The sequence below is a fragment of the Monodelphis domestica genome, chromosome 8 (genome assembly GCF_027887165.1).
Source record: "Monodelphis domestica isolate mMonDom1 chromosome 8, mMonDom1.pri, whole genome shotgun sequence".
NCBI lineage: Eukaryota > Metazoa > Chordata > Mammalia > Didelphimorphia > Didelphidae > Monodelphis > Monodelphis domestica.
The window spans coordinates 91,866,840-91,880,283 of NC_077234.1; the positions used below are offsets into that span (position 1 = coordinate 91,866,840).

Sequence of the window (13,444 nt, forward strand, 5' to 3'; positions counted from 1 at the left end):
CTAACTCCAAGTTCATGTGTTTACCCACTATTCCCTGCTAATTATTCAGCAAAATATATAAGTTCATCTTTATTTTTATCCTTCCAATGAAGACCTGTTCTAGCACCACATCACTGCATCCAGATGACATTGGGTTGTAGAAGACTATACCAATGAGAGCCCAAGATGGATCTCACCAAGGTGGAAAAACTAGGCTCCAGGATAGAATGTACCTTATGATCCTCAGCCTAGCTAATCACTGAAAGGTTGGCCACCCATTTTTTTTTTATCTACTGCCAACTTACAGACCACCACTCCACAAAGACATAGAAAGTCTTATGAACTTCTGTGGTGAGAGAAATACATACAAGCATATAGATGAAATCACGAAACCTTAAAATACATTATTGTGAGTTCTTTTATTTTGAAAGATTTTAAAGTGCTTCAGAAACTAAGAAGAGGCATAGAAGCATGATGGAAAGAAAAATTAGACTTAGTGTCAGTAGCCTTGGGTTCAAAGTTAGCATTAGATATTCTTAATCTTTCTGTGACTATGAGAAAGTCAGTTACTTTCTCATCTCCTCAGTTTCCTGATTTGTTAATAAGTATAATAATACACTGCTTATATTCAGAATTATTTTTAAGTGTTTCAACTCTCCTTTTTTTTTTTTTTAGATTTTTGGGAAGATTTTATTTACTTAGTTAATTTAGAATAATTTCCCATGGTTACAAGATTCATGTAGCTGACGCATAATTCCACTGGGTTTTACATGTGTCATTGATCAAGACCTGTTTCCATATTATGGATATTTGCACTACGGTCATCATTTAGAGTCTATATCCCCAATCATATCCCCATCGACCCATGTGATCAAGCAGTTGTTTTTCTTATGTTTCTGCTCCCACAGTTCTTTCTCTGGATGTGAATAGGGTTCTTTCTCATAGGTCCCTCAGGATTGTCCTGGATCATTGCATTGCTGCTAGTAGAGAAGTCCATTACATTCGATTGTGCCATATATCCCAGAATTATTGTTTATTTTCATTGCATGGTCACTCTACCACCTAAATACTCTGATGTACCACCATGATGTTGAGATAACCCTGGGTTCTCAAAGGCCATGCCAATGAATTAAAGGAAAGTCTCATTTGTTATACCATACTCTAGAGGCTTTGAATTCAACAGTGGGTTGACTGCTTATCTGTTGTCTTAGGACCAGTTTCGATTATTATCTCTTTGGGATATAAACCCAGCAGTGCTATGGCTGGATCAAAGGGCAGACCATCTTTTAGTGTCCTTTGGGTATAGTTCCAAATTGCCCTCCAGAATAGTTAGATCAGTTCACAACTCCACCAGCAGTGCATTAATGTCCCAACTTTGCCACATCCCCTCCAGCATTCATTACTTTCCTTTGTTAGCCAATCCGCTAGGTGAAAAGGGGGAATTTGTAAGAGAGAAATCAAATCCATTTGTTTAAGGAGAAGAGAGTGAATGAGAGAGGTGCAAGAAGAGGAAAAAACTCAAGATTCCAGTCAGAGAACAGAAGCTGAAAGAACTCCAGCTGCTCTGGCACTTCTTCACCTGGGAGCCTGAGAAGCAGATCTCTTAAGCTTGGGTCTCTCTTTTTCCCAGTCAACTTGGGTGAACTGTTTCCCAGTGAACCCCTGAATACCTCTCACTTAGCTTAAGATATTGTGGCCTGGGACTTGTAGAAAGCCATCTACAAAGAAATCCTCTCTCCAAAGATTTATTCTCCATTTCTCTTCCTAATTTGTCTTGGACTCCAGTACTCAAGCTAGATTAGCTCATGAGTAGGGAGCAAACCAGCAGCTGACCAGAAGAGGGGTCAAGGCTGAGAGCTTGAACCCCAAGATTTGGGGGGGATTAGACTGCCAGTCAGTAGGAAGGGCTTCCTGATTACCCACTTTCCTCACCTGACACCTGTCTCTCTCCCGTCCTATGTGAACTAATAAATTGTTTACTACCTTAGAGTTAGGTCTGGCAAGTTTCTGAGACTAGGAAAAGGGACAGAAGACTTGGGGATAATCATACCTCTTCCCAAAGGCTAAGGTTAACTCAGGATCTCAGTGATCCAAATAATCAGACCTAAGGAGCAATCATCTCTCCTGGGCTGTGGGGTAACCTAAGATCTTGGGGAAGAAATGACAGTTGGGGACCTGAGAGATCCAGAGGCAGAAGGATCCATCCTGCCTCTCAGCAATAATTGGGACCAAGGGAGGCAATGTGACATTTTACCAAAGCTCTTTTCTCTAGTTCTTTACCTCCACCTCCTAGAACCGTTCTCTGAGGAGACATATTCCTTCCCTCAGGGAGTCAAGATTGGGTTACCTTACTCAAAGGGAAGAGAGGGGAAGATCAATCTCTTACCCCCTCTCCATTCTCTCAACTCTTTCTCTCTCTCCCTCCAGTTCCCATATGTGTGTGTGTGTGTGTGTGTGTGTGTGTGTGTGTGTGTGTGTGTGTGTGTGTGTTCCCTTTCTGGTCATGCATTACATCGAGTGTCCGGGTTAGTCATGGATGCTTAAAATATTAAAGGAAGTATTTATTTGTTATTGCTGTCAATTGTTTACTAAAAGCGTTTTTATCTTACATTTTTTCCTAGCGTCCTCCAAGAGCTCTTCCACCAGTACCAAGGTAAAAATAATTTTTTAATTTTGTTAATAAGAAGGATATATATATTAGTTCAATAAACATTAAGTACTGATGAGGCAAACAAGGGTGAAGTATTAGATCTATTTTGAATTTTTATTCATTGTGTGCATGTTATTTCCCCTCATAGAATGTAAGCCTCTTGAGGGCAGGTACAATATTTATTTTTGCCTTTGTGTCCACAATACATAACATGGTACTTAGAATGGAACATGCTAAGTGTTTAATAAATGCCTTTTGAATTTGCATACTTTTATAAATGTTAAGCTGAATATTTACTGAGGACAAAATAATTTGACAAAAATGTGGGATGATTTTAATAAGAAGTCAGAAGAAGATCACTAAGCTGTTAAAGTTGAAAATTTTAGAATTATGGTGTACTAATACTAAAAAAGTATAATAGTTCTAAAACATCCAGTATAGTTCAGTTAAATTAATTGGCTAGAATGTATTTTGAGTATGGCACCTTGTATATCATAGGTTTTACACAATTATTTTAATTGATTCATACATTAATTGTTTTGATCCTTAGCTGGCTTTACACAGGGAAAAGAAAATATGTTTATTTCTAATTGATGCACTATGATGGCATTTTGGCAATAAGGACCAAGTGAGATAATGTAAATGATTCTGCAGAAGGGAAGGAATAGAATTCAGCAAGGTGGCATCATAGTGCCCAGTGCCCTGGGCCATGAGTCAGGAAGACATGAGACAATTTGACCTCTAACACTTACTAGCTGTATGACCCTGACCTAGTCATTTAACTACTGTCTGACTCAGTTTCCTCAGCTAGGAATGACAATAGCACCTACTTCATAGGGTTGTGGTGAGGATCAAATGAGATAATATTTGTAAAGGACTTAGCATAATGCCTGGCAGTTGGGCAATTAGTTAGGCAGTTAAGTTTTTGTTCCCTTCTGTCTCAGTCTCCCCCTCTCTCAACAACTTCTCAACAGGGAGATAGTACCATTTTAAATTTAGAACAGACAATATATAATATACATTAGAATGATATAAAACCTCCTTGTCTAAATTAGCTACTATTATTATGTGCTCTTAAAGATTTTTTCCCCCAAAACAGGTTTTTACCCATTTTTAAATGAATTAGCTATTTTTAAAGTAACAATGGATTCTTACTTATTGTGATGGCAAAGAAGTCACTGTACCTTTGTGGGCAAGAGGGCCAATTGGGAGACCTAGATATATGGTGCTGAGTCCCTGTTCTGAAGAGATGTTAATAGAAATGGTTGAATAAATTTGAAGGAAAAATCATTAGAACATAGTATGATAGGTTTAGCAATGTATGGAACTCAGAAGTCATCTAGGTGACCTTCCTTATTTTATTGATGTTCCTAAGAGGTGAAATGAACTTGGCCAAAGTACCGTGTGATGAAATCAGTAACTCTTGTTGCTCAACTAAAAAGAAGAAATTAGAAATCATTTCATGGTTCTGAATCTAGGAGACTGGTAGTACCATTAATAGAAATTAATATTGGGAAGAGGAGCCAGTTTGAGAGAAAAATGATTAGTTTAATTTTGAGTGTATTAAATTTAAAGAGGTCATCCAAGTGGTTGTGTCCTATAAATAGGAGAAGAAAAGGACTGAAATTCATGAAAAATGTCAGGGCTGGACATATAGATTTGTGAGTCATTAGTAAGAGATGATAGCTGAAGCCATGAATGTGAATAAGTTTTAGAAAGAAGAGAGTATGTAAATGTATTTGGAGATGTATTCATTTAGAAGGCAGAAAGAAGAAACTTCAAACAAAATAAAGAAGTTCCTACATACACAGTCAATTATCCCAGACTGTAAGATCATCATTACAACATTGCTATTACTGTGCCTAATGACCTCCTGGTTCTTTATTCCATTTTCCATTGATTCATTTGGGTCTTGCTGTGGTTTTTCTTTCTGAAACTACCTCCATCTTCATTTCTTATAGCACGGTAGTAGTCCATCACAATCATATGCCATAATTTGTTTAGTCAATCCCCAGTTGATGAGTATCCTCTCAATTTTCAATTCTTTGCCACCATAAAAAATTAAGTGCTATAAATATTTTTGTATATGTAGTAGGTCCTTTTCTTCTTCCTTTGATCTCTTTGCGATATAGACTTAGTAGTGACATTGCTGTGTCTTTTGGGCATAGTTCCAAATTGTTCCATATTTGGAAAAAAATTTTTCTAGATTAGCCATATCATAATTAAGGGCAAAAAACATTTTTATATTAGTTGTATTGCCCCCAAAAATTATAGTAGCTCTTTTTGTGAGAGTTCTCATTTTCAGATCTCCTTCAGGAGATGCTTGATAGAGTCTTTTAACTTATATTTTACCTTCTGGATCTAAGATATCACTTTTCCCATGATAATTTCTTAAAATATGATGTCTAGGCTCATTCGGGCTTTCAGGTAGTCCATTAGTTCTGAAATCACCTCTCTGGGACCCATTTTCTAGGTGGGTTATTTTCCCAATGATACAATTCACATTTAATTCTATTTTTTAAAAAATATTGTTTTATAGTTTCTTGAAGTCTCATGGAGTCATTAGCTTCCACTTGCCCAATTCTGAATTTTAAGAATTATTTTCTTCAGTGAGATTTTGTACCTTTTATTCTGTTTGGCCAATTCTTTTTCAAGAGTTCTTTTTTTTTTAGTAGATTTTTGGGCCTCCTTTACCATTAGGCCAGGTCTGTTTTATGTTATTTTCTTCAGTATTTTGTTGTGCCTTTATTACCAAGCTTCAAATTTTCCTTTTAGATTTTCTTTTTGGCTTTACTCTCATTTTTTTTCCCAATTTTTGCTCTGCACTTATTACTTTCTTTAACATTTCTAGGAATTCTTTTTGGGCTTGAGTCCAATTAGCATTTTTCTTTGAGACTTTGCTTGTAGCTGTTTTTATATTGTTGTCTTCTGAATTTGTCTTAGTCATCCCTGCCACCAAAATAGCTTTATATGGTTAAATAATTCTTCTCCTCCTCCTTCTTTTTCTCCTTGTCCTCCTTGTCCTTCTCCTCCTCCTTCTCTTTCTCCTCCTCCTCCTTCTTCCTTTCCTTAACCTATTTGTTGACTTAGAACTTTATGTTAAAGTTTGGCTCTATTCATCTCAGGGTAGAGAGGCACTATCTCAGGTATCTAGCTTTTTTGTGCTATTTTCAGAGCCAGTTCTGGGGGTCTGCCAATTTTTGGTGCTTCCAAGGTGCTACGATCAAGAGAGAGGTGTGGTCGCTGCTCTTCTGGTCTGTGCTCTGATCTTTGCCCAAGAAGGGCCTTGTTCCTCTATAACTTCAAGTGCTACTGCTTCTTTTGGCTCTGGAACTATGACCAGGTCCCTTGCTCCCCTTCATCTTTCAAATGCCAACACTCTTCTATATCCTAAAACTGCTGTGTGAAGGGAACTCCCTCCCAGGATCATGCATTTGGGTCTCACCTGCATCCCTGTGCTCCAGTGTGGGTCACAGGACAGTGAACTAGGCATTTGACCTGGAAAGGATTGGGATATAGATCTTCAATAAAAGAGAAGAATAAAAAAGGGGTTTCCAGGAAGTGGGGGGCTCTCTGTTCTATCAGGCATGAGGCTAAAGGAAGGTGGCTGAGGGAGCCATGTGGAAAGCACCCATATGGCTAGTTAAAATAGTTTTCTTTTCTCTCTGTCTACCTTCTTTTTTCAAGTAAATATTAATAAACTCTATGGAAATTAAGGACCAGGAATTTAATTTAGTTATTACACAGCAATCCAAAACTATGTATGGGCAGTAGAGTTGCCAGGCAACACCAGGTCCTGCATCAGCAAAGGGTATCTTTTGATGTCTTCTTAACCATTTGTCTGACACTCTTCCTGTCTCTGGACTGAAAGATCCTGAAGTGCTATTGGTGCTGCAGCAGTGGTGATGGGGGGCCTCTGTGGCCTGCTGCTGGTATTGCTGCCACGTGCATTCCAGATTGCATTAGGCTGACCCCTACTTAGTATAATAGATAGAACTCTCCTGTGAACTTCCTAAGTTGTTTTGGGTATAGAAAAATGTTTCACCCCAACCTCTGTTGGCTCTGCTGCTCCAAAATCTGATTTGAGGCAAAAGTTGTTTGGTAGAAAATACGGAGAGTTCAGCTGGTTGCTGCCTGTACTTAACTATCTTGGATCCTAATGATGTCATAATTTATTTTCATTTTTAATGAAATCTTAAGCCAATTTTTATATTGAATGTTGTCATCAATGAATTTTAAAAGATTCCAAACTAATACTTTTTGTCTTTTTCTTTCATGTTGGTGTGTTTGTTTCACCTTGGTTGATGTCATGTAAAATGTTTGCTCCTGAAGTACACAGCAAGGTAAATTAGTTAACTGTTAAAGCAAAATTTCCTATATATACCATTTTATGTTAAAAATGTCTAAATTTCTAAATGTTTTTTCTTAACATCTAATTTGAATGGTGTCATTATTCACGTGTTACTAACTATATGTACCCTCTTTTGAAATGAGTGAAAGTAAATAACTATAGAAAATCCTCCTTTCTCATTAGGATCATTGCCTCCATTTTGCAGTGATTTGGGATATTATGCTATGCAGCATTACAAATATGAGCTTAAAATAACCTTTCCTTTGTCAGAGCCCACCTATCACGCAGCTCATGGTATTATAGCATCAAATACAGTTCGAATTCCCACCCATACCTGCATTACCTGTACCATGAAATGTTCCCTTTTTCCATTCTTTCATCCATTCCTCTAATGTTATCTATGTTGTGGAAAAAGAATGAAGCTTGCTATGTGAAAAATTTCCTATTTCCTACTGTGAGATTTTTTTCATCGTTGAATTTTAGGTCAACTTTTTTATGGTTGGTGTTTTCTCTTTTACAGATGACATTCCACTTAATCGTCCAAAAAAAAAGAAACTCAAACCAAAAAATGCTCTAGGTAAGAAGTTGCTCTATATCCAAGGGGTTTGCTGGAACTAGTTGTTAAATTTGTGAGGATTTATATCTTGGAAATAAAAAATTGCCCCAAATGAGGCTTGATTTATTATTTTATTGATTGTCTAGACCCATGTTGGCAAAGCCATGGCATGTGTGCCTGATGTGCCAGAGGGGGCTGCTCCGTTCCCCCTCTCTATCATGCCAAGAACATTTTTTCACATGCCCCACCCCTCCACCTCACAGCTCAATGCGAGCACTTCCTCCCTCTGCTCTCTGGTGGCTTGAAGGTGCAGTTTGGGCATGTGAGCTTGAAAAGGTTCACCAACACTCGTCTAGACTTATGAAAGTAATTGAGAAAAATAGTAATTCCAGTTAAATTTAAAAGTCTGTCATGTGTAGTTTCTACCCACCCCCACCCCCCACACTCCCCTAAGACTATTGTTAAACTTTTACCAGCATATCCCTGTCCTCTCAGAAAACAATAGGGTGTACTTCCAGCTGAGTATTGCTGGATCAGAGAGTGGCAACATCTTAGAATCAATACTGTGTATTGATTCCAAGGCAGGAGAGTGGTAAGGGCTAGACAATGGGTGTTAAGTGACTTGCCCAGGATCACACTGCTAGGAAGTGTCTGAGGCCTGATTTGAACCCAGGACCTCCTATCTCTGGGCCTGGCTCTCAATCCACTGAGCCACCCAGCTTCCCTCAGATACAGATCTTTCAATGAAAGTTTGTCTAAGGAGTTTATCATTAGGAACCTCAAAACCACCTGATCTCTGATCCCTTTATGGGATTAGAGGGTTGTTTTTTTTTTTTATCAGTTCATACACTTAATATATTTAAAGGTAGTATCATATTCTGTAGTCAGATTTGGTCCCTGTAAGGGAATTTATAACCTTATAATTATGATACAGAGATCTCTCTGGGCCTGGGGCCTAATCCCCCCACCTCCAGGGCAAAGTTTGTCACTAGAAAGGCAGAGGCTTGGTCGGAGCTGCTCCCCTCCCCCTCTCTACCTGAGCTGAGGAGATTCCTCACTTTACCTGTTCCTCATCTGCTAGGGTCAAAACCTGGAGAAAGGGGAATTGGTGCTATCCAAACTCTCAGGTTGAGGCTCTCATGTCCTCCTCCACATTTCAATTTTCTTGATTTTTTTCAACATAATGGCAGTGTCTATGTCTAAAAACTATTTAGAATAGTAGATGAAAATTTTCATTTAATTTAAATATAATTCAAATATTTTTACTTTTTGCTATCTAATGCTTATGAAAATGGAATAAATAGTGGACCATGTCACTGGAGTCTAAATAGATAACAGTGTCTAAGGGGAAATCAAGAAGCAGGTCTAACGAAAAACAGAAAAATGGGCTTGAAAATAATTGTCATCCTTTTTTTTCTGGAGAACTCTGATAGAATTTGCTACCAAATATTTGTGTTCTTTTAGTTCAGTGTTATGAACAGCAATAAAATTGACCATGAGATAAATCAAAATAGACATAGCCTATGTAGATTTATAAGTCAAATAAAATTTGGAGTAATGTAAATGATTTGGGCAAAGTTTGAAAATGTTAAGATGTTTTATTTTGTCCTTCCAATCTATTAATAACCCTGGATATTCCATTGGTACTTACTCCTAATTAAACTGACTAAATTAAATTAAACTTACATAAAATTTAATTCCTCTAAAGCATTCTTTTTTCTGACCCTAGATCCATTCCTCCTCCTGACTCTTTTATTTTCCTTGATAATGACAGCACCAAACAAGTCCATTTGCATTCCTCTGAGTTGTCTTTTCCTTTCACTTTCAAAGCAATCATCAGTCTTGCTGTTTTTGTCCCTTCAGGGTCTCTTCTGTATTTCCCTCTCTTTTTATTCTCATTGGTGTTATCCCAGCTTGGGCTTTTACCACCTCTCCCTTGGATTCTTGCAATAACCCCCTAAAAGCATCTCTGAGCTTCCTATCTCTCTTCTCCACTGCATCCTGCATACTATTGCCAGCTAATCTTCCTAAAATATAGCTCTGACCATGTTACCTCTTGGCTCAAGGACCCCCCAGTAGACAGAAGTGGTCAGAGTTGAGATTTTGTATTCTTGGCATAATCAGTACTAAGCAAGAGAAATTTGATTAAGGGGTGGTAGAGTAGGGGTTTAGGGTACAGAAAGCATTCTGGGCTTATATTAAAATTAAGCAATTAACTTTTCTTGACATCCTAATATTTAATGTTTTCTACTTGTGTTATCCCTTTCCATGTATTTTTTTTTTCTGTAGGTAGTGCCTCTCCAGAAGACATCATTCAGGATACAGGCCATGAGCCATCTAACAGCCGTGAACCATTGACTCATGAATCCCTGGAGCATTTGGATGCTCCAGTTCAAAGGAAACGCAAGAAGAAAAGATTACCTATTGGTATGTGAGTCTTTTCTGTAAGTAGAATAAAGGAACAGAAAGATGGTCAGGGTTGTTATTCCTATATAAAGACAGAGTCATGTTCTTTATCTAGCAGAACTTAAAAGATGTCAAAGAATTCTACCTGCTCCAAAATATCTCCTCTACCTTCTTTCTTTGAGAGTACCCTCCCTCCTTTCTGGCCTTCAATTCTTACCATTTGTCCTTCCTTTGGGTTACGGCATTATCTCTAGAAGGACATTTAAAGAATATGTTGTATAGCAATCTAGGTTTTATCTTACAGTCTTTCAAATAATTGGCAAGCATACATCGTCAAAATTGGTTTGTGTAAGAATATAAATTTAGGGGTTTGACTAAATATGAAAATTCTATAGTAATATTATGGTCACCGATTTAAAGATATTATAACTTAAGTCAAAATGACTTTTAGTAATTTTATTTACAAAGAGGTGGAAAGAGTGAAAATGGAAAAAGGCACCTTAACAAGCCTACTAGCCCTTCTCCTGTGAAGTGAGGCTCAGCCCTGCAAGGGCTTCCCCATGTCCTGTGGTGTCTTCAGCTAGAGTTCCACCAATGCAGCCTTCTCCAAAGTCAAAGCAGGGATCTCCAGAACCAATCTCTCCAGAAGCCATGAAAGGAAGGCCAACTATTCACCCATCCAAGATGAACTCCAAAGGAGAAGACTGAAAACCAAGTCCCAAGGCGAAGTCCTCCAACACCGGAGTCCAAAGGAAAAGGTCCAGGAGCAGTCCTCCAAGAAGCTGCCCAAGAGCCAAGGTCCCAAGTGAAGGTGAAGGTTGAAGTTTCTTTGGACAGGAAGTTCAGGACTTTTTACAGTCCTTTTTCCACGTCACTTCCAGTCCCTTCCTACACTTTACAGGGATCAATGGCAGTCTCTCAATTTGCCTAGCACTGCCCAGAGGCAGGGCAGTGGTCCCTGGAGTTGTCACCCACTTTAGTGAGTGACTTGCAACACTCTTACTTAGTGTTAAGTAGGGGTACTTAAGTTTTTGATTGTTGCTGATTGATAGACCAAGAAAGTTTGATTCACTCTTCACATTTGGGTATTCTAAAATGCTCTTTATATGTTAGTACATGTTTTTTATGTACTAAGCTATTAGAAAAACCCAAATAATTATTCAGAATAATATTTGCCATTTCCCATGAAAATGGTAAAGAATTATCTTTAACTACATGATAGCATTTATATAGCACTTTAAGGTTTGCAAAGCACTTTACAAGTATTATTTCATTTGACAATAATAAAAATAGCTAACATTTATATAGCACCTACTATATGCCAGGCCTTGTGTTAAACACTTCACAATTATTATCTCATTTGATCCTTAAAACAACCCTGAAAGGTAAGTACTATTATTATCTTCATTTTTATAGTGGAGAAAACTGAGGGAGACAGAGGTCAAGTGACTTGTCTGGGGTCACACAGCTGATATTTGAGGCTGGATTTGAACTCAGATCTTCCTAAGGCTAGGTTCCGTGATACATCCACTATGCCATCTAGCTTCCTCATATAAGAAAGAAAAGTATTGGAATATATGAGGGATAAATAAGGATGCATTTGTAATCATTGAGAAGAATAAGCATTTTCAGTGAGTATATGCTTCTTCTATTGCAGTGAAAAAAAAAACTTGTTTAAGAAAGTTATTTGGATAAAAAGAGAAATCTAAACATTGAGTTGTTATAAGTAATTGAACATTTTATGTCAAAAGTTAGAGGCAGGGGGCAGCTAAGTGGTCCACTGGATTGAGAGCCAGGCCTAGAGATGGGTGGTCCTGGGTTCAAATTTGGCCTCAAACACTTCCTAGCTATGCGATCCTGGGCAAGTCACTTAACTCCCATTGCCTAGCCCAGTAATGATGAACCTATGGCACAGGTGCCAAAGATGGCATGCAGAGCACTCTCTATGGGCATGCAGCTGCCCTCTCCCTCAGAGTTTATTACTAGAAAGGCAGAGGAACTTGGGCAGAGCTACTTCCCTTCCCCTCTCCACCAGCCCAATGACATTGTTTCCTGTCCCCCACCCCTCTGCCCAGCAGCCAATGGGAGCACATGGGGGGAAAGTGGGCAGCTCAAAGGCATTAGAGCTAGAGGGGAGCAGAGGACTTGGGCCACTCCCATCCCCCTCTCTACACTCACTGAGGACATTCTTCACTTCACCTGTCCCTCCACTCAGCAGCCCAGTGGGAGTACTTCCTCCTTCCCTTGTGTGGGGTAAGCAGGGAGACGGGGCAGTCCTGGCACTTGGTGTGAGGGAGGGGCACAACACTTGGTCTGGGGGTGGGGTGGGGGCAGGGCCTGGCACTCCATCTCTAAAAGGTTCACCCTCACTGGCCTAGCCCTTACTGGAATCCTGTCTTGGAGCCTGTGTATTGTTTCTAAGATGGAAGGTAAAGGTTTAAAAAAAATGAGAGGGGGTATGGATTAGTAGAATGAATACTATCCTTGGGATCTGAAAAACCTGCGTTCAGGTACTTCCGGTCACATATTGGCTGTGTGACCCTGGGAAAGTTACTTTATCTCTAGTGAACCAAGCAACTTTCCAAGCCTAGAAGCTGCCAAATTGTTGCTCTGCATTGGTAGGGGGTTTCCTCATCGAAAATTCCATTTACCAATGAAATCATAGTTCTGGATCAAAAAAAAAAAGAATTGAAAGTTAAGCATATGGCAATTAAAGAATCTAAATTCGAGACATCAATAAAGAATTTTCTATATCTTAAAACTTACACAATATTCTTAAGTTTTTGCCATTTTTTAAAAGTCTCAAGTACACAGTTTGGAATGAATGGATAGAGCATTTATTAAGCACTTACTATGCAAAGTACTGTGCTGAGTGCTGAGAATTGTAATAGGTATATTTTGGGGATGGGATCGAATGGGTTTAGATGAACTTCTCTGGGCCAGTAATAGGTTTTACACTGAATGAAAGGGCAGGCTTGGCCAGGCCAGAGCCAGGTCTAGCATCCCACACACAGACCAATCAGTCACAGATTAGACAAAAGTCACTGGAAGTTGTCATTTATTCTTTAAGAGAGGTTTGAAGGGAAAAGGGAATGACTATCACTATTTTACTAACCAAGCAATCCAGGAACTATGCCTTCTCAAGAAGGGTCTTCATAGAGTTTGATTGACTCCTCTTTTCTCCCTCTCCTCTCTCACCTAAAATCCCAAACCCTAAGGACTAGCTGTCCTGCACTAACCCAAACCCCTTTTGATGGTTACTTGAGGCAGACCAGAAGGGCACCTGAGGGGAAAGATCCCAAGTCCAGATGGACTCAGACCTCCCACTCACTGACAGCTGCAGACGACTGGAGGTTGTTTCAGGCTAGCTTCAGGTGCAAAGAGCTTCTTCCAAGGGAAACATGAGTATCAACAGCAAGGACAGGTGCAGGAACTCCACCAAGTATTTGGCAGCAGATCCTTCCAGGTGCTTGCAGTCAGCAAACCCCCAGAGAGACTCCCA

At 39.0% G+C, this 13,444-nt stretch overlaps 1 protein-coding gene across 1 annotated transcript in view; it reads left to right on the top strand.

Annotated features, from left to right (window-relative positions):
- TMEM237 (transmembrane protein 237) overlaps nt 1-13,444 on the top strand; it is a 32,024-nt gene that overhangs the window by 3,630 nt on the left and 14,950 nt on the right. The window contains exons 3-6 of the mRNA XM_056808495.1: nt 2,601-2,632; nt 6,962-6,972; nt 7,501-7,557; nt 9,826-9,963. Coding sequence (XP_056664473.1) covers nt 2,601-2,632; nt 6,962-6,972; nt 7,501-7,557; nt 9,826-9,963 — 238 coding nt within the window. The remainder of the gene's footprint in view (nt 1-2,600; nt 2,633-6,961; nt 6,973-7,500; nt 7,558-9,825; nt 9,964-13,444) is intronic.